This window comes from Maylandia zebra, linkage group LG9 (assembly GCF_041146795.1).
Source record: "Maylandia zebra isolate NMK-2024a linkage group LG9, Mzebra_GT3a, whole genome shotgun sequence".
Lineage (NCBI taxonomy): Eukaryota > Metazoa > Chordata > Actinopteri > Cichliformes > Cichlidae > Maylandia > Maylandia zebra.
Window position 1 is genome coordinate 27,670,721 of NC_135175.1, and position 21,213 is coordinate 27,691,933.

Below are 21,213 nucleotides of genomic sequence, written 5' to 3' on the forward strand. Positions count from 1 at the left end.
GTAAATACTGAGTCTAGATAAAAGGCTTTGTATCGAAAAGTTGAATGCTACTGTTAGCCATGCATGACAATGGGCATTAATCTTGCAGGACAGGCAGAACTTCACAGTAAAAATACAATCAGTAGTTTAACACACTCTTATAGATCAATAGATGAAGACATATGACATATTTAATTCTCTGTAGGTGAAATGATCATGCAGTAATGGGCTGTTGAGTTCACACTCTGGTTTGCTCATAGCTATATTTCAGGGGTTCCTTGGGTTTTTATAAAATCTTTTTAAAAATCTATAATACCCAGTGATACCTTCTCATGCATGTTTTGGTTATGTTTGTAATTTATTAAATGTTAAAAAAAGAGTAATTAATTCATAATTAATTCACATGTAATTTCCATATTTAGCAGTTAGAAACCCAAGTTTAAAGTGATATCAAATGAAAAGTGAGAAACATATTTTCCTTCCACATGACACTCCCATCTCAAAATCCACAGTTTAAGGTGGTGAGAGTGATATTCTCCACTGTTGGTTGCCTGAGGACAAAAATGCAGACACGCCTTCAGTATCTTCCTGTTTAAAGGAAATAAAAATCACCATAACCAAAAACCATGGAAGCCAAATAATTATAATAAAAAATTAGTCTGAACTTCCTGTTTCTGTAGCATTTCATCAGAAAAATGCATTAAAAATCAACTTTAAGCTTGTCCGTTGTTGCCCCACTTTTGCTGCTACAATGAAATACATTGTGTCTAAATATCATCATGGCTATACTATTGCATAATCAGGTGGGGGAATTCCCTGCAAGGTTTGCTCAGTGTGAATAAGAATGAATCCAGTTAACCTGTGTTTTGGTGGTAAACTGCCTTTTAAAGGACACTGTTCAGTGTAGAAATTTAAATTTTTAAAAAGTTTTGCTGCTGTTAAGCAATGTTTGTGTTCAGCATTTTGAACTTGGGACAACGTGACACGGTACTGCCAGTAAGCATGACATATTCAGACAATCCTTCGGCATCCGAAAGGGCAGCACAGAAAAAGTACACAGGGTGCACACTATGCACACGTACGCACTCACAGAGCTGCTTTCCAAGTCAATAAACGCACACACACTCCCTGAAACATCTCATATTTCCACCAGTGTTGCACAGAGAAAGAAACCTAAGCGTATCGTCCTAATGGACTATGACATAGCGGAGAAATGAGAGCATTCCTGCAGCAATCTGCTTCAATTACATTTCATTGTAAGCTTCCAAACAATAAGTGGAACAACTGCTGTACATTATCTGCCTGCCAAAAGTTTATTTTATTTCATGTATTTCTTTTGCAGGGAACAGAATGTAACATACACTACTAGAAAAACATGCGATATGTCACGTCTGCTCATGTTTCTGATGATTCTTTTTTTTCTGTTTTTCCTCATGAACTGAAGCTGAGAGCTGCATTTACACGTTGAGGTGTTTATAGAATGACATTATTGAGTAATGTTTGAAGCATCTTCTGTCTTTCCAAATCTCGTACAACTCTAGAGGCTGACAAGCTTGAACTCGACCTTGCATCCTCAGTTGTGTCTTCATTGATGACTCATTACCATCCAATGAGAGCAGCTCTTGTGTCTGTCTGGTGTCCTAGAACCTGCAGGGATTAATCACATCCTCTTCCAGCAGCACTTCACAGAGGCAGCCCTCACATCTCATGGTCTCGTTCACAGCATTTCGATCAAGATTAGATGGAGATCTTGGTGCTATAGCAGTAATGTGCCTTAAATCAGAACAATCTGGGGTTGTTTTTTTTATCATGTTATGAGACGGCAGTGTGATATTGCTTATACTCTCATGGCAGTCTGCTGTATATTAAGCAACAGCATGGAGTTAGTTTAGCTGAGAATAGAGGATGGAAAGAGGTTTAGCGTGGTTTTTACCCAAAGATAAGAAAATCAACCAACAAGTAACTTTGAAGCTCATTAATTTACTATTTACGTGTTATTTACTTGATGTGAAGCATCTGGAGCCTGCATGCTGGACTCTTTCTTCTTGCATTGATTTTCCCAGAGTCCCTCATGGATGAGTGCCAAAACATAAAAAAATCCACATGTAATAACTTTGGACAAGATCTAGGTTAGTTGGATCCCCTCTGTTTAAATCTACAGAAACTGATGGCAGTGTGTAAATTCATTCTATCTTGCTATGAAAGTTGGAGGGTAGTTTGTTTATTTATCCCATTTCCTCTCACTTTAAATTACTCCAAGCAACAGCAGACTTGTCCCAGACTCCAGTGTATTTACTTGTTAGATCCACTTTGTGTTTGTGAATTCTGTACTTTGAAGTCCAAGCATTTATTTTTGAAAATCAGAACTACAACATATTTCCAAGATTCAGAGGAAGAAATGAGCCTCATTTAAAATACTAGCTTTATTGCTGACAAGTCAAAAAGTTGAGCTCAGTTTGCAGTCCTGTTACTTGATAACAACAGTGCAACCTACCATGGGAAGGTAGGGACCCCCCAGAAAAGAGCAATACTGCCTAATGTTTGGAGACCACAGCATGTGCAATGAACATGGCATCTTGTTGACTTTGAGCTAGTTGCTTGGAAGTCAGCTGTTGTCTTCCAAGCAACTTTGGTGCATCAACAATGGCAATTAAACGGCAATAAGGTGGAGTCAGTCAGCTGTCAGTCAATTTGGGGTCAAGTTGGCATTAACGTGCAATCTATTTGTGATAATTAGTGATTAGCTGTGAGAAATTGGTGAAAATCCAAAATTGTGTGCATGCAGAGAAATTTACATTAAACAGAAATGTATGTTGCTGTAAATTGATTGCTGTGTTGGCAATCTGTCTGCATCAATAAATTAGCTATTAGTAAGCCTGTGACAGTCTGTCTATGAGTGATTGCAGTCGGTCCAAGCTGTGCTGCAATTATTTGGAGACAGGTTGCCTCCCATCAGGCAACCTGTCCAATTGCTTTGCAGTCATTAGTGGTGACCCAATCGCTTGCCATCGGTGTGTGACAGCAGAAAAATTCGATGCAGTTACCAGGCAACCACCGATTTTTCCTAGTCACAAGGCGGTAGAGGCTTATTTGTACTTCAGTTGTGATTGAAGCATAATATGAATTACTGCAGACTGAAATACAGTAACAGGCTTTTTCACTACAGTGGTTCTGACTGAATTGGAGTCACCATTTGCTTTTATGTAGTGTGCCTATATTCTAACGATTTTGGTAAATATATTGGAACAGATCTGGAAGGTTAATGAGTTTATGCTGTTATTTTCCACACGGAACACAAATAAAACCATATGAAAGTCATATCTGTAGAGATGTTTTATGAGAACTTTATTGTACCCACAGAAACGACGTACACTTGTATTTACTATATTGACCAGAAACAAAAAGACACCAAACATGTTGTCTAGATGTGGATAGGTGCATGTTCTCCTGCTTAAAGCCAAATCAGTCTTGATGTATGAAAGTGAAATAAATAAATTGTAATTGTACGTGTTAAAACTCGCTGGCTGCCACCATCTTCCCAGAAACAGAGTTAGAGGTATATAAACAAGTGATTAAAGCAAATGGGCATCTGGCTTGCTTGCAGAAATGAGGTTTGCAGTGTCATGGGAGATGTCTTTGCGGTTTGAGGAAAGAGAGGTTTCACAGCAGGAATCTGTACCCTACAATGAGCACATGTTTCATGTTAAATGGCACCACTGAAAGTAAACAGTTTGCAAGGAAATTGTGTCTTTTAGATCTTTTCGCTGTTGTTCTTTTTAGCTATTTGTCTTTTGTAGTCAGGGCACTTTTCAAGTTAAATAACAGCGACAGTTACGTTTCTGGAGATGAATTTGTAAGAATTTGAAAAAGGTATTCTTTCCTTCAGGTGTGCCACAATGACCTGACAAGTTTGAAGTCTCTGGTTGAACCATTTACTTGTGCTCTGCACTATTATAAAGAGAGCTTTCAGTAACAATATCCGCGGTGTGGTCTCGCCCTACTTTCTTCATCACCATATTCGCTGATAAGATTCATTTCTGCAACTACTTGTTCGCTGTACCGGTCTCCTAATTTGTTTTTAGGGTTTGCCGCTTTGCAGATATTGCATATCACTCATTATGACACAGTCTCGCCTGTGATGATATAATGCAAGCTGACTGTACTGCATCTGTGTATTTAAAGGAAAGGGGTTGTAGCAGCTTATCTGGACTGAAGTGCTTATCAGCTGACTGACTGACTGAGTCTCTGTCTGCATCATGTAGTCTTCTCTCCGTACGTCTTATCGCTGCTTTTTATTGCGGTTTGCTGCAATGTTTATTCAAGTTGAGACAGCAGACATGACGTAGACCTTGGTTAATGTTGCTCTAATTTGCAGTATTATGGCTCCTATTGAGTTAAGTTGAATACATTTCAAAGATGTGGTATGATTAGCATCTCCAGCAGATTAACTGTGTTAGGAAAATACATATTTGGATCATGATTATGCCATGGTTGGAATTGTTGGTTTGTCACAGCTCTCTTCCCTTTAAGTGACAGCGTCAGCTTATCTGTACACTTTATGGCCGTGTACCATTAATGGTATTCACTTTCCTGTGGTTGTGCAACCTCTGTCATACACTGGAAGAGCCTCATGTTTTTGACTTGAACAGTTTGAAACTGAATTGTGAACTTTTGAGGACTTAATGTAATCATTGATTTGTTGTCAGGTCTTCCTGAATCATCACCATGTCTGTCTTCTCTGAGCCTCGGGCTCAGGCTGCTTCATAACAATAAGTGGCCTGTGTCTGTACTCATAGATGTGCCTGCCATTTGTGACAAGCCTGATTGAGTCACAGTAGTTTATTAACTTCATGATGTTTTTTCTTATGCTGTATAAATTATTGACTTTTATTCATATTAGTTTCACAAATGTTCTTCTTTACTTCTTACCCTAATATAATAGTGATTTTAAAAAATCTTTTAAAATCTTATTATAAACTTAGTGAAAATCTATGATGAAGTTCCTAATTTAAATACAACTTTCACTGAATCTTTGCATAATTTATAAGAGATGGACTTCAGTGAAAAACTAGAATTACTAATGACTTCTTTGCAAGTTTGACTCTATGCAAAACTGGCCAGTGACCGTTTTGCATGCAGGTTCTGACCATCTGCTCTACCAGGTGAGCTACCAGGCTGCCTACAATACAAGCCCCATGCACAGGGCGCTAGTAGGAATCTGGTTACGACTGCTACGATACGTTTGCACATTTACTTTGGTTACATGCACACAGTTTTTCACGTTGTTTAAAGCCAATCCTAATTACAGTTCTGGATCAGGTGTTGTGCTACCTGTATAAAAGCCTCCTGTCAGCGGCACTCTTTGAGCTTACATTTTAAGAATTAAATGTGTAAAACTACAGAAATCTGTAACTTAATTATTTTGGTGTAGCATGAATTTAAATGGGGGAGATCTTTATTAGTAGAAAAAGCTGTGAAACTTAGAAATGCAATTAAAAGTCCAACATTTATGCTCGCATTTTACGTTTTCCAAAGCCAGCCTGGTCCTTATGTTAGACACTCTGTAGCCAAGCAACCAACCCGAGGGATCCACCCAGTGAAATAGTCAAATATATGAAAAGTTGAATATTTGGGTAAAAACCTAGTTAACATGTTGTAATTTTACTACAGTTTGTTTAAGAAATGTTTTAAAACCAGCCTGAGTGTTCATGTGATCCTTTTTTAAGTATGTTTAAGCTTTTAGCGGATATATTCTGACTATTATACTTCATGTTCAGGGGAGTGTTTTATGATTTTCTTGCCTTGCTGAACTCAGTTTCCTCTTTTCTGTCCTCAGATGAACCGTCCAGTCCGAGCATCGACCTGGAGAGTGCGCACATCCCCGCCTCAGCCGTGATATCTGGAACTCCCATCATCACCACCATCCCAGCCAGCCCCCCTTCTCCGTCCCCTCTCATTCGCCGCCAGCTGTCACATGACCAAGGTGTGTTTTCCATATCAAAGGGTTAGTCAGCTGCTGAATTTGGCGCAGAAAGGGACAGTTTCAAATAATTATGTGACCCTCTTTTAATAGATTCTCTCCGTCTCACAATTATTGAGTCAGATTCTGGTTCTAAAACTGAGCGCTCCAAGTCGTACGATGAAGGCCTCGATAACTACCGGGAAGAAGGCAAAGGGTAAGATGCTCTCACAACAGTGCATGTAAAAACTTGTGAAAACAGCCACTATCAGTCTTGTATTTAAAAAAAAAACAGGACAAACAAAGGCAGGTTTTAGTAGATTATTTACAGTTTAGTAGTAAAAACATGGCGCTGCACAAAAAGCGAAACATACCTCTGGGTTTAACTCCGATGCGGGTCCATCAGCTGTGTGCAGAGTTTTAACAATTTACTGATCACTTGTTAGGTCACATTTCTGGAAAGCTTATTGGCAGTGGATGGATTTATGGGTACCTTACTCCTGTGACTGATCAATTTTGCTTTTACACTCTCAAGAAAGAGAGGGTGTTGTCTTTCCTAAGCAGTAAAGTCAGAGGTTGTTTTGGTTCTGTTTTACTCCAAAACCAAAGAGAACGAGCACATTTTGTTTGAACCAATCCCACTGAAGCAGGTTTTATTATTTGATGTAGTTTTAAATGCTTATTCTCACACACATCTCATACTTTCTGCTGCCCTCACATTTTTTTCCATTTCTGTCTAGGCGGTCCTTGATACCTGGTCTGAAAAGTCTTATGAAGGTAAGTTTTTTTTTTTTATGAGCTCACTGTCGGCTCTTTGTTTTATCAGCGTTTCCTGCTCAGATATTTATGCAACCTTTGTTTCACACCCACATTATAAACGTCTCTCACCGTAATGTGAATATATTGTGGAAACTGGGAGAGCCGTGGGAGTTGCGTCATGCTGCTTTTGTAAATGATTCATTTAAAAGGAGTTTTTAATTTACTGTATATCACTGGTGCACTTTCGCCTCGTCTTGCACTTGAAAACCTTTCGGGCTTTCATGCGTTTGCATTGGTTTCGTCTCCGTTTCAGGCTGTGGACAGGTCATCGGATGATTCAGGGTCAAGGAGAGATTCCTCATCAGACGTCTTCTGTGACGCCACCAAGGAGGGATTGCTGCATTTTAAGCAGCTTCATACAGAAAAGGCCAAGGTGTGCACCGTCTCTGTTTAAAACCCACACAGTGCCACAGAAATCATGCCTCACACACTTTTATATCCATTGACCTGCTCGAAATTTGGGTTATTAACCATAACAGCTCCTTCTTGATGATATCTTATCTATATTTCCTCTGCTGTTTGTTTTACTTGCTTGAGCAGTTTAGATTTTCTTGTCTCATATTGTCCACAACACCGTGATTATAAAGCAATAGTAGTGCTTTTAAGATTGGTTGAATTCCTGCTGTTTTGCTTTGTAAACTATTCTCTTCTTCATGACGTGTTTTATGTAGCGTGTCGGAGGCGGCATGCGGCCGTGGAAACAGATGTACGCCGTGTTGAGAGGAAACTACCTCTGCCTATACAAAGACAAAAAGGAGGGCCAAGCACACGCCAACTGCCAAGCAGTGGATGAGCCGCTGCCGATCAGCATCAAGTCCTGCCTGATTGACATCTCCTACAGCGACACGAAGCGGAAGAACGTCCTGAGGCTGACCACGTCGGACTGCGAGTACCTGTTCCAGGCTGAGGACCGGGAAGACATGCTGGCCTGGATCAGAGTCATACAGGAGAACAGCAACCTGGATGACGAGGTGCGAAGATTTACAACTTTCTTCTTAAACAGATGAGCTGTTGGAATATTTTTACTCAAGTTATCGAATTAAAATATTAATGGAAAATATCAAATTAGCGATCCATAAGCCACCCTCTTCTCTCACATACAGTGCTGCTCTAATTTTCCGCTCAGTTATTGATATTTTCTAATAATTAGGGGCTTTCTAAAAGCCACTGAGGCAGCGACGATCTTTGCTACATAAATGCAGAATTTCTGCATGGCGTTTCATCAAAACTCCCCACACCAGTTAGTTTTTCTTCAAATTTGTATTTACTTGTTTCCTCAATTGTGCTCTTTCCGCGTTCTTTCGATTGTAAACATTCATGTGATTCTTGGTACTGTCGGCTGCTCCCTTATTTCCCAGGGGGTCGCCTCAGTGGATAGAGCCGCATATTTGATTTGGCACAGATTTTATTCTGGTTGCTCTTCGTGACGCAATCCTCCCATTTATCCGAGCTTGGGATCAGGACTAGGAGTACGCTAGCTTGTGACTCCATGGTGTTTATTATGGTGCTTATTCTAGTTCTAATTATTTGTTTTAAATATGCGGGATTTCAAAATAAATGCGCCAGTTAAGGATGACACAGTTACATTTCAGTTGCACAGGGACAATAAAATAGCTGAATTTGTGTGTTCATCTGCAGAGTTCTGTCAGCAGGACTCGTTGTGTTCATTTCTTTTTCTGGACTTCTGGGTAACATTTATGTGACTAAAACTGAATAAACTGAATCTCTTTGAGTTTTGGTTGGATGAAACTTTTTGGAATGTTTTGTGACATTTTGGAGATGAAATGAAGAACAAAGTAGGTGCATCTTCCCGTATTTGAAATATAAACTCTTTTGAGGACCTAACCAGCCAAATGTTTTGTTCTAACAGTCCTCCCTGTGACACCTGAGAGCTGCAGGTTATATAACGATCTGTCATAGTCTGTAAGGCCGGGCTGAAGGGCACAATTGCACCAGATTCCCATAAACATTTGTTATCACGTCTCATATCACGCCCTGTCGTTTTTTCCGTCTTCCCTTTTTTTAGAATGCCGACTTTACTAGCCACGACCTCATCAGCAGGAAGATCAAAGAGTACAACACCTTGATGAGGTAAGGGTGACATGAAAGCAGGTGAGCGGGGAAGGGAGGTGTCTCATAGCTCATGGGAAAGCTCTGAAAGTTTCGTGTCCATGTCTCATGCAGCCCGACTGGCAGCAAGACGGAGCCGTCTCCCAGAACTTCACGCCAGTCGCTAAGGCAGACGCTGCTGGGAGGGAAAGGAGAGACCAAAGCAACAAGCCCACACTCACCCAAAGCTGAGCAGGAGAGGAAGAACATGCACAAAGGTATGAAAAGGAAGAACATTTTATATCTGATAAATAATAAAATTAATTACTAATGCTTCCTTCATTTGTTATGTAAAAGTAGTATATAAACATTTACTGGGGTGGCTGTGGCTCAGGAGGCAGAGCAGGTCATCTACAAATCAGAAGGCTGGCAGTTTGATCACTGGTTTTCATTTTGAGTACACGGTGCCTCTGCTTTATGCAGCCTTTACATATTTAGATCAGGCAGCGTGACTATATGGTTAATACAATGCTTTGTAGTTAAACTCTTACAGGCTGTTTTTAAAGGGGTACAAATGGTTAAAGGAAATGAATCATAAATGCTCACAGAGCAAACTGCACAGTGCGTTGAAGGTGTTTTGATGATGACGATGGAGGGTATCACTTCTGGAAGTAATAACTCATTGTTTTACAGTTAATGTTACTTTAATGCAAGTAAATACACGTTCAATGAGCTGTGCCTCAAGTACAACACCCGTAGAGCTTGATTCGTGCCTGTTAAAGGTAATAAACTTGAAGATTGTTGCACCTTGTGCCAGAAACTGCTCAGCTTAGCAGTACAAAACGTATTAGAGTGGCAAGAAGACTGCAAGAAAACAGTCAGTATAGTTCTGTATTCATATCTGGAGCATCACAATAATCCTGACAGTCGAATCCATTCTGTGCTTAATAAATCCTGTATTTGACAGCATTTGGATCCAGATAAGAATAAAAGCAGAAGTGCTCAGGATTTACACACAGTAGCTAAACATCAATCATATAAAAGGAGTTATTGGATTTTACTACATATCCTTAACTTATCCTTCTCAGACATGTTGTAATTAGAAGCTACTATTCACGGTATCCTGTGTGTTGTCCTGTGTGTGCAGATGACACCAGCCCTCCCAAGGATAAAGGGACATGGCGAAAGGGCATCCCAGGACTGATGAGGAAACCTTTCGAGAAGAAGCCATCTCCTGGAGTCACGTTTGGAGTGAGACTGGACGACTGTCCTCCTGCACAGACCAACAAGGTTCGGGCTGGTTTTATTCAGTGCACAAACCCAATGTTCTGCTCTGGAATGGGCCTTTTAAAACACGGTCCTCATTCCTCTGTGTTCCAGTTTGTGCCTCTGATTGTGGAGGTTTGCTGTAAGCTGGTGGAAGAGAGGGGGCTGGAGTACACGGGCATTTACAGAGTTCCTGGAAACAATGCTGCGATCTCCAACATGCAGGAGGAGCTCAATAACAAGGGCATGAATGATATCGACATCCAAGACGATGTGAGTGTCCTTTCATTGATCTGCTGCTGCTTTAATTAAACTCTCCTTGAAGTGCGTTTCCCTAATGGCCTGAAGTATTTTTAAAAGCTGCAGACTGACAGGTCTCTTTTCTACATCTTTGTACTCTGGCCAGTGATGGGTAAATCTTTAAAATGTAATATCTATTTATTGCAGAAGCTGGGTAAACTTGTATTTCTGGATCACAAACATTATGCAGCAGCAGTGGAAGCTGTAGAAAACCATCATACTTGTTTTCCCAAATGAGCCTTTTGCTAAATTAATTGTGTTTTTGTACAGAAATGGAGGGACCTCAATGTGATCAGTAGTTTACTCAAGTCCTTCTTTCGGAAACTCCCCGAGCCCCTGTTCACCAATGGTAAGTTGATTCTTCTTGCCATCTAGTGGTTAAAAAGGAGAACTGTCATCTGTAAAAGTACTTTTACTTCTTCTTTTTTCGTCCTGCAGAGAGGTACTCAGATTTTATAGAGGCCAACAGGATAGAGGACCCAGTGGAGAGACTCAAAGTGCTGAAGAGACTGGTGAGTAGAAGTCGTTTTGTAACATTTAACCTCATTAAAATTACACAAAATGCAAGAAACTAAGATGTCAGACATTCAATTTGTGTTTTGTGTAATTTCTCTTTTCCTTACAGCTTCACGAGTTACCGGCTCATCATTACGAGACCCTCAAGTTCCTCTCAGCTCACCTGAAAACTGTGGCTGACAACTCTGAGAAAAATAAGGTATTTGTTGTTGTTGTCATTGTTGCTTTTGTTGTTTACATATTTTTGTTCTTGTCTGTAGTGTAATTTATAGTCTTATTATACAATTATGTAGACCCCTCTGTTCTGAGTTACTCAGTTTGGAGACAAACAAAAAAAAGAAAAAAACAACTTTTTTAAAAAAAAATGTCAGATGGAACCGAGGAACCTGGCCATCGTGTTCGGCCCAACTCTGGTGCGCACCACCGAGGACAACATGACCCATATGGTGACGCACATGCCCGACCAGTACAAGATAGTGGAGACCCTCATTCAAAATGTGAGTTTCAGTGTTGGGTCACTGATTCAAACATGCACACAAATTTTTATTTTCTCACGTTTATTTCGTGTCTTGCAGTACGATTGGTTCTTCACTGAAGATGGAAATGGAGAGCCAGTGGTGGGTACAGACGTTACTACAATAACATTGTTTTCTTCTCTAAATACTAAAACAAAAAAGGCAGTTTTGGTGAAGGGAGTTGGCAAAAAAAATGTAGATGGCAAAGAGAAAAAACACTGAATCAGTTCGAAAGCATTGATCAGTTTTTACTCAGTGAAAACAAAAACATTGCGGTTCAAAAACATGATTGGTGTTACTACCCAGCTCTGTTAGGAAGGAGGGAAGTAACATAAAACCAGATGGACGTGGCTCAGCCACGGTATTTATTGCTTAGAGGTTTTCCAAAGGCGAAGAAAAGAGGCAGACTGCAAGGGAAAGGAGGGTTTGTGGGTGCTGCTAAATCAAATAGAAAAGCAAAAAGTGGTAGGACAAAATTTTAGTGTTTTTTTTTTTTTCTTCCACCACCAACAAATTGCTGGTGCCATTCTGTGGCTACTGGATGTGATTTTCAGTTGCATCCTGCAGAATCTGCCCACCATGATTTTCCTAAAAGAAACACTTTCATCTTTGTAATGCTTCGTTCTCCTATTGGTTGAAATGTGGAACCTCATCAGTGTGAAAGAAGTAACAGTACAACTGCAGCAATGCTTCCTACCCCAACTAAAACACTCTAGTAGCAACACCACTGTCCCTTGTGGTGTTTCTGAGTATTTCCCATGTGCTGTGTGCTACATGTGAGAAAGGACAGCTTTAGACTCCTGATGTTGTTCAGAGTACATGTTTGAAAATTGGTTTCAACTAACTTATGCAGCACCCAAGAAGTTAAGTATGTGTTCTTTCAAAGGATAGTTCACAGTTACAACAGCAAAGTTAATGGAAGAATGAGGTGCCCAACACCGAGCTGCATTCACTGAACATTGCTATGAAGTTGACCTGCTTTTTGATTGGACGTTGAATGAAGAAAATTAACAAACCAGCAAAAAACTGTTTTACCTTTTATGATGAAAGATACCCAAATCAAATCATTAACTTCTCCTTCCTCCTTTCAGACTGTGTCCCAGGAGGAGAGTGCAGTGGAGTCTCAGCCCCTCCCCAACATCGATCACCTGCTCACCAACATCGGCCGTACGGGCACATCGCAGGGTGAAGTATCAGGTAACACGCTGCATTTTGGCAGGCCAACTCTGTGGTGGGTTAACCTTTCTCTACCCTTTCACCGCTGAGCACTGTGGTCAAAGCTGGGAGGGACCGGTTGTGTTTAAGATTAGAAACAAATGTTGATGATGCTGCTTCTTCCCCAGGCCAAGCTTCCCCTTTTGCTCCTTTGGCTGTTGCCATTAGGAAGAATGGCTAACACTGAGTCCAAACAATGAATTCTCATTCTGGGACGTTACATAATGCCCTTTTGTCAGGTGTCTTTTGGCCCTGCTTTTGCAGTTCTGTAAACTTATTAGGTGTTAGGAATTAGGACATCGGTAAGGGTGGCAGTGTCAGAAATTACAAGCTTAACAGCACGATTATTGTGGTTGATGCCACTGTGGTTCGCATCCTGTTTTGAGCTTAGAAGACTTTTTATTACCTCAAACTGGGCTTTTGGGGGCCACATATTACATAACAAAAGTCTGAATTTTCATCTTAATTCTGACCATTTCAAGAACTTAACTTCTGTAAATGAAACCCCACGTAGCTCACCTGGTAAAAAAACATCTTTATTCCAATTTATTCCAAGTTTTGTGCACAGGGAAAAATCATGGATTGTCTTAATATTTATTCCTTGGTTAAGTTTACACCTCTTTAAAGATCCATTCGTTGATTCTATAACCCGGCGTGTTATGCACGCTACTGCGAAAGGACACCTTCTGCTGAGACACGCCAGCAGCTTTGACAAAACGGCATTATCTGACAGCCCCGATATGAGAACAGGCCGGTCCAAATCCCTGTGTGGGATTCAGTGGGCAATTTATTTGCATCCCCAAAAGGATGCAAAAAATTGCCTCCCTCCTTCATTTGCTTTAAAATCTATTCCTCCTTTTCGGTATATGCTAGCCTTTTAAGCAGTTCTTTTTAAACAACCTTCTGCCCTTTTTGGTACCCCCATTTCCCCCTCTTTTTCCTGCCTACTGTTGCACTAATACGGCATGTTCTTTGGCACGTCAGAACTAGATGTTTTTACAGTAAAAGGCGACCTCTGATTCCTCTGTCTCTAGTGAGGCTCTGTCGGGTGTCCTAACGGCTTTCCCAGCATTCACACATACTGATCTTGACACAGGCCAAGTGGGAGGAGTCTATCACACCATGATGTCACTGATGGACTCTATAATGTCTGTGATGGACAGCTGGAACTGTAGGAAGAAGGAGGATTGTTGCCCGCAGTGTAGCTGCCTAGTCTGCAGGAACCCGCAGCTCTATTAAGAAATGCCAAAGAGAGAGAAGAAAACAAAACAAACAAACAAACAAAAAAGTTAATCAAAGAAAGCTTGATGAAAAGGGGAAGCGAAGCGGCAACACGGTACTGTACGGTGTCCGGTTTTCTATCAGAGTATACCTAACACAGGCCGGTGCTACTGTCTGAAAGGCTCTCCGCTGTCTCTCCTCACTGTCTCGCAAGCTTGCCAACAGGAGAGATAGCATGGTACGGTTTCTACGTCACTGGTCAGTGTGCACCTGCATATTGTGCCTCCATCTGTATTGTAAGGGGTGTATAGGGGGGCTTGGCTATGTCACACAAACACAAATTTTAGCTAAGGGATGCTATGAGTGACAGATTGCAGAGCAGGTGAGGACTGATTATAGGTTTTCCTTGCTGACACACTCATTCTCATGTAGTGTCCTCTCTTCTCATATAGCTAGCCCCTCTGTGACCCCCCCGTCACCTTCATTTCTTTTTTTCTTTATTTGGTTTCTTCCATAGATGTTTTTTGTCATCACTGTGTCAATGTGTCTGAGACCTCATATCATCTCACACTGCTTCATTGGCAAATTTGGTATCAACCTGTTTTGACAGAAATGGATCGGTGACATTGATCTCCAGTTAGAAGCTTAAACCATATTTGTTATTTTAATACTGAAGTTTAATTTTAGGCTTTTTTTAAAATAAGGTTGACAGTTACAAAAAAACATGGCTAGGAAAAGGGCTGTCACATCATTAGATTGTCATTGTACAAATATTTGTGCTAAAAAGCTTCATGACAACATTATTGCAATATCTGGAAAATCAGAAAAAGAATATTCAGATCATTCAAATTATTTGCAACTTTGTTTATTATGTGTTTATTTCCTTTCTGGCAAACGAATCTTAGTCAGAAAAAAGAAGCTATGACGACGTGTCTCCAAAATCTCTATATACTGTGGTTTTATCATAGACTGTATGTAAAAGATGGAAGCAACCGCTTCTGTTGACTTTTAAGGTTCTGTGTAAAACATGAACTGGGAATTTAGACTTTCACCTTAAACTTGACATGACGAGAGGTTTGGATCTCACTGAGGAACTGAAAATACTGCCCATTCATAAAATAGTGACCAGTCAGTCAAAATGAAGCCAGACTCTATTGTCCATTTTACGCTACATGAAATCATAATTTACTGTATGAACATCAGCTGAACACTGACTTTTTAAAGAAGCAATTTCAGTCTGTGCTTGCTATTTTAAAAGTACAGGTAATAGAAGCCTTTTTGGTGGCTCTTGCATTTTTTATATACAGTCTATGGGTTGTAGCTAGCTAGCAGTTACTGTGTCATCAGGAGGCAATCAACATTAATGTGCAGTGCTCCTAGCTGATATTCTAGCATGTGAATGATATGAACTGGGTCATCTACAGTAACAAATTACATGCTTTTTGGACAGTTTCACCTCTTCATGGCTTTGAAAATGATAGTAAACTCAAGTGTTTCTTAACCTAAAGAAACTTTTTAAAACCTAGTTGGATGATCTGAAAAGTAGCACAAACCACAGAGATTAAGACACGTGAGAGGTTGACACTTGCAGTGACAATTACAACAGAAGCATTTGTTCATAATTCTTACAGTGCAGCCCAAGAAATTGTTGAAAGTATCAGGAGAAATCCTCATATGTGGCCACTACCAATTTTTTTTTCTATCAGAAAATGCTACCACAGGACCACGGTTTCATTCCTGGATAACAAATCGATCACCATCCTCGTGTTGCATGGCACGTCATCTGCCCCGCTGCTGTTCGTTGCAAAAGTTGCACTCAGAATCACCAAGATGAGCTTTGATGGAAATAGCCGTCAGCATCTTCTGTGGGTTTTCTGACACCCTCTGGTCTACACTTAATTAGGAAACAATGTCATGTCACATGTCATGTCACATGTCACACATACAGACGTGGACCTGAGTGTAACGCTGAGCTCATCTGTCCCCGTGTGCAGCATGGCCTGTTGTCCGCTTGTGTTTGCTCTCACCTCTCATCGGTCTCGTGTTTTTCATCATGCTTCTTCTCATCAACATGGTTCTTTCTCCTCCTTTGTTTCCTGTCACACTCATTTCCACACGTTTAACCCCCTCTGTGTGCTCACCTGTGTTGTTAAATCATCTAACGTGTCTCTCTTTTTCTCTTTTACCTACAGATTCCCCAACTAGTGACTCGGCTAAATCAAAGGTGAGTGTGTGTCTCCAGTGTCTGATGGTGTGAGATGAGAGGAGGTAGGAAGAGAACAGATGATATAAACTTACTGCTGAAGGCATTTTCACCTAATTTAATTTATAGCAGCATCTTGTTTACTTGTTCTGATTTTCTGCCTTATTCCTGAACAGTGAAAAAGACTAATTTGTGGTACTCACAACACTACTAGAATACATATAAGAAGTTAAACAGCAACATCTGCAATGTTCTCATTAAGAGACAGATGTGATGCTGGACTTTGTTTTATGGTTCAAAGACAGCCTGTCAAAAAATAAGGAACGTTAAAAAGATAATTTGGTGTTAAATACCAGAGGATCAGAAAGAAAGATTGTAAACACAAAACTTAAACAAATGACTGACCACAAAATTTGTTTGGCGTTTGAAAACATGCACGATTGCTGTCACAGGGTGCAGGGATTTTGTACTTCAAAACACCCACAGACCTCACTGTGAACAGTTTTCACTCATCTGTTGCTACACACTGGGCCTCATTCACAAAAATTAAAAGATCACGTGGTCCCTGTCCTCCACCTGCTTCTTTCATTTTCTTCTAGTTGTGGTTCAAAGGGCTCCACATCTGTTATTGCAGCCCAGCTCTCTCAGTTTACCCGAGGAGGAGGTGTGCCGCTTCCGGCTTTCATTCACCAAAGTCTTCCTTTTTTGCATTTTGCAAGTGTTCCGTTTTACAGCAACTTCATTGATTTCTCAGTAGTTTCTGGGAAAATCTTTGTCCTGGTGAATAACAAAAAAGTTCACTATGAATCTGATGGTAATTCAGAATATTTGTCTGGACATACAAGTGATTGAGGCCCATTGTGTATTCTCAGTGCTGTGACCACACATTATTTGACCCTCACATCCACAGTGAAAACGAAACAATTTCCATGGTTAGATGGTCAGCGAGTTGGAGCCATAAAGGCTGCTGTGCATCAAGTCTTTCATGAAGTCCTTCTCGGGGACACCCTGGATTAAAAACTTGTGGCTGAGGAACTTGGGAGTGTTCAACAGCTTGTTAGGATGTAGGAGGGAAAAAAAGGCAGATGCTTTCCATCATTGCACTGCTGTTCTCTTCAGCTTCAGCCGCGCTTCAGTTCATGCTGTGCTGCTGCTTCTGCTTCTGCTTTAAAGCCAGCATGAATCAGTACTGTGCTCCCTGTTTATGATGCTGCTAATGTCCCTCTTTCTGTCTACTTGTTTGTCTGGTGCTTCATGGGAACAGGTGGAGTACAGACTTGAGGAAAGGGGTTGGGGTTAAAAGTTTCTGTGTCGTCTTTTGTGTTTCTTAGATTCAGCAGTGCTCATTTTGTTCTTCTTGTGCTCTCTCTTTCTGTTCCCCTCTCCTCTGTGCAGGGTTCCTCAGGGAAGGATCAGTGCAGCAGAGACCTCCTGGTCTCCTCCATCTTTGCTGTAGCCAGCCGCAAAAGAAAGAAGTCAAGGGAGAAGCCGCAGCCTAGCAGCTCAGACGATGATCTGGATTCTGTATTCCTCAAGAAGGAAATCCTTGGCCAGAAGCCAAACCAGCAGACCGAGGCACAGGGCGAGACTCGTCCCAGCCCTAACACCAAACCCAGCACGAAGCAGCAAGCACGGACAGAAGAGAGGAAGGAGAACGGGAGGACAGTGGAGCTCACACCTAAAGCTAAGAGAGAGCACCGAAACTCTTTATTCCTGAGGGAGAAGATTACCCCCAGACGCTCCTCGCCTTCACCTTTACCTTCCCCAAAGATTTCCAACTCTCCCAACATCAGCTACCAAACAGCTCCTCAGGGAAAATCCTCATTGTCAGACCCTCCGTCCCAGCTTGATGAAAACACCTCAGACCTTGGGACCATGAGCTCTGGAGCATCAGTGCCACGATCCAGACCGAAAAAGTGGATTGCGGGAGTGTCCCCTGACCTGCCAGCAGGAGCCGCTCTGGGAGCAGGTGCGGGGGCGTCCGCTGGCGCAGAGGTGAGCTCTATCACCTCTGACTACTCCACCACCTCCTCTATCACGTTCCTGACTGGAGCGGAATCAAGCGTGCTGAGTCCAGAGCTGCAGGGTGGCGAGGAGGCAGATGATGAGCGCAGTGAGCTCATCAGCGAGGGACGACCGATGGAGACAGACAGCGAGAGCGACTTTCCAGTTTTTGCTCCAGGCGGCGGCAGCAGCCAGTCCACACCCTGCCCAGCGCAAAGTCAAGAAAAGGCAGAGGCCAAAGGGGGCAGTGCTATCGAAGGGGGCACCTCACCAAAACTGGAAGCACGGCGGCTCTTCCCAACACACCGCATGATCGAGTGCGATACCCTCTCAAGAAGGTGGTCCCTGAAACAGAAAACAGACAGTGAATCATCAGTCGAAGGGGCTGCTGGCAGCGGGGAGCGAAGCGAGGGCAGGGCGGAGTCTTCCAGCCGGTTGTCTCGAGTCCTGGAGGTGATGAAAAAGGGCCGATCCACGAGCAGCCTCAGCTCTTCTTCGCGCAGTGAGTCAGAGCGATCCGAACCAGCCTGGCACCTTAAGATCACAGAGAGGCTCAAGTTTAGGCTACGAACGTCCGCTGATGACATGTTTACTCAGAAGAACCGATCTCCCGACGGTCGCAGTAAGAAAAAGAACATCCGACGGAGGCACACCATGGGTGGGCAGAGAGACTTCGCAGAGCTGGCAATCATCAACGACTGGCGGGAGCAGGGTGGGGTGGACCAGGCGGCTGAACTCTCAGCTCTAGACCCCCTGAGGCCTAGATGCTCCTCTCAGGACTTATCCATTCGAGACTGGATTGCGAGGGAGCAAAGCAGAGGCTCCGAGCCAAGCGTCGAGGTTGCGCCCAAAGCGGTGCCTGAGGATGATCACGCAGAAGTGCATGAAGAAAGACCTCCCGAAAGACCTCCACCTCCACCGCCTTCGGATTCCCCTGGGGCTCAGCCTCCAGCCGGGGAGCACATTAACGGCAGAGGGCTGCAAAGCAAAAACAAAGGCTCCTTAGGGGACGACGCTCACCCACACAAACTCTCTGGAGCTCAAGTTGTCCGCTCACGGTTCTACCAGTATCTGTGAAATGGAAAACAAAAAAACAAAACCGGGATGAATGTGTACGTGTATGAATGTGGGTATTTTAGCTGAGGTTACTGCACAATATTTTTTCTACAAAGTATACTTTATGTATCTACTGTACATACTTATTATGATTGTTACTGGAATTCGACTGAAGAGATGTCTAACACAGACTTTTCTCCTGTAAGATCGAACCCAACGAGTGCAAGAATCTGACTTTAATAGGACACGATGACAAATATAAGGGTCAACTCGAGTATTACTGAGGAAAGCAGGTGCAAGAGTTTTTTTTAATAAGGAATCATGACTCAGTTCTTCCTCTTTGGAGCGGTATGAAGAATGTATTACACTTTTTGGACTAACATGAGTTGCTTGTGACAATAATGTCTTTTTCAAAACGGCATGTCTGTGTTTTTCTCGGCTGTACTTGAAGTACGTGGAAGTAACTGAGGGCTGCTTTCTGAGCTGAGTGCTGTGGGAAGTTTATTTTTTTCTTTTTATGTTTCTTGTCGTTTTATTTTGTATTTTCACAGCACACTCACAACAGCCAGATATTAGCTTGAGGAACTGGGGGATTATTATAGTTTTATGAAATAAAAGACTGAGAAAACAGTAATAAAAGCTGATACTACAGTATGTAATGCTTGGTACAGTAGTTTTGTGAAGGTATAGTCCAAAAAGTGAGTTTTTACATACGAAAAAAAAGTGCCTCTTTTATTTGTTTTGTTTTTAAACTGTTTTTATGGATGGTTGGAAACACAAGGAGGGTTGTTTTTTTTCTTTTAACCTCACAGGCATTCCAGATTTTATCCTGTTTTTAGTTAAACTCACAGCAGCATCGGAGCAACATCGGATTTTTATCGCGGTAATGTTTCATTATAGTTTTATTTCAGTTTTCCACCACCCCCCCCCCCCCCCCCCCCCGGGTTTTGCAGTAAAAATTGAACGGGTGCTTTAAAAAGCTGGGAGAAAAAAAAAAATGTTTGAAACTGCATGAGACAATGTTTGCTGAAGAGTGAACATCTCGCCCGTGTTTACAGAAAAACATGGGCGCAACACCACGTCCTCCCCTCAACAAACACTGGAAATAAATAACCTTTATTTAGACCCTCGTCTCTTTGGCGTCATTGTTGTTATTCTCAGAAAACATCTGGGAAGAATAATAGACCAGATTTTTTTTTGTCCAAACAAATATATTTATTACAATAAATCGCATATGTTTTTATCAAAGCATTGTGTTGCTCTTCAGATTTGTATGCTTGCATCACGTTGAAATATTACAACAGCCTGATTTAAATCACAACAATCATGACAGCTGTTGTAATGCAACACCAGCTTCAAAGCTCAGGAATATACAATGATCTCTTGGCTTACTTTCCTGCTTTAAACAGATGGGGTGAAACTGACAGGGATCGTAGACAAATGTTTCTTAATTTTGATGCCTTCAAGATATAAAATTCTGCCTCATTCCAAGAAGTTTAAATAGAAATCTGAGATCAGGTCATGTGCTGCAAACAATATGAAGCATAAATAGTTGCAGAAATAAACAAATTACAAATAACTGACACAAAAAACTTACTGCTCTTGTAATTTACAGCCAAAGTTTGTAGATTTTCCTGTTTTATAACAAAAGTCATAATTAGGGTGGCAAACCAGAGGCTCGGGGTCCAGAAGCAGCCCACAGAAAGAAAGGCTTTGGAAAACGGGAAGGAGGGTTTTACAACTTTTCCTACTGATGAAGACCTCATCATTGGCCACTCATACTAAACAAAAGTAATTTAGTAAAGAGAAAAGTTCCTGTTTTTCCACCAACTTTTTCCTGTAGTTTTATAAGTTGATTCAAAATATTAAATGTCAAAGAGCCATGCTGACAGATTGCTTTCATTAACTACAGTAACTTTTCTTAAAAAAGCAGAAAACCTGAGACGTATGCTGAAATTCAGTTAAATAATTAGCAACATGAATTATCATATTAAAGATTGTATCTTTTAAAAATAGGAATGTATATTTTTATATTTTTATTCTCAACTCTTTTATATGACCTAATCCTACAGAATAAAACAGAATGAAATTGTAGGATAAGTTGCACAGTA

At 41.4% G+C, this 21,213-nt stretch overlaps 1 protein-coding gene across 5 annotated transcripts in view; it reads left to right on the top strand.

Moving 5' to 3' along the window:
- Nucleotides 1-20,232, top strand: part of arhgap21a (Rho GTPase activating protein 21a) — a 101,052-nt gene extending 80,820 nt beyond the window's left edge. For 4 of the 5 annotated variants that reach the window (XM_024803675.2, XM_024803672.2, XM_024803673.2 and 1 more), the window contains 17 exons: nucleotides 5,816-5,962; nucleotides 6,053-6,155; nucleotides 6,679-6,715; nucleotides 7,011-7,130; nucleotides 7,429-7,728; nucleotides 8,784-8,848; nucleotides 8,942-9,084; nucleotides 9,954-10,096; nucleotides 10,187-10,345; nucleotides 10,643-10,721; nucleotides 10,811-10,884; nucleotides 10,998-11,087; nucleotides 11,260-11,385; nucleotides 11,464-11,505; nucleotides 12,495-12,600; nucleotides 16,032-16,063; nucleotides 17,438-20,232. In XM_024803675.2, coding sequence (XP_024659443.2) covers nucleotides 5,816-5,962; nucleotides 6,053-6,155; nucleotides 6,679-6,715; nucleotides 7,011-7,130; nucleotides 7,429-7,728; nucleotides 8,784-8,848; nucleotides 8,942-9,084; nucleotides 9,954-10,096; nucleotides 10,187-10,345; nucleotides 10,643-10,721; nucleotides 10,811-10,884; nucleotides 10,998-11,087; nucleotides 11,260-11,385; nucleotides 11,464-11,505; nucleotides 12,495-12,600; nucleotides 16,032-16,063; nucleotides 17,438-19,123 — 3,452 coding nt within the window. In that variant the 3' untranslated portion in view covers nucleotides 19,124-20,232. The remainder of the gene's footprint in view (nucleotides 1-5,815; nucleotides 5,963-6,052; nucleotides 6,156-6,678; nucleotides 6,716-7,010; nucleotides 7,131-7,428; nucleotides 7,729-8,783; nucleotides 8,849-8,941; nucleotides 9,085-9,953; nucleotides 10,097-10,186; nucleotides 10,346-10,642; nucleotides 10,722-10,810; nucleotides 10,885-10,997; nucleotides 11,088-11,259; nucleotides 11,386-11,463; nucleotides 11,506-12,494; nucleotides 12,601-16,031; nucleotides 16,064-17,437) is intronic. The other variant, XM_024803674.2, reaches the window with a different exon arrangement.
- Nucleotides 20,233-21,213: the final 981 nt, after the last annotated feature.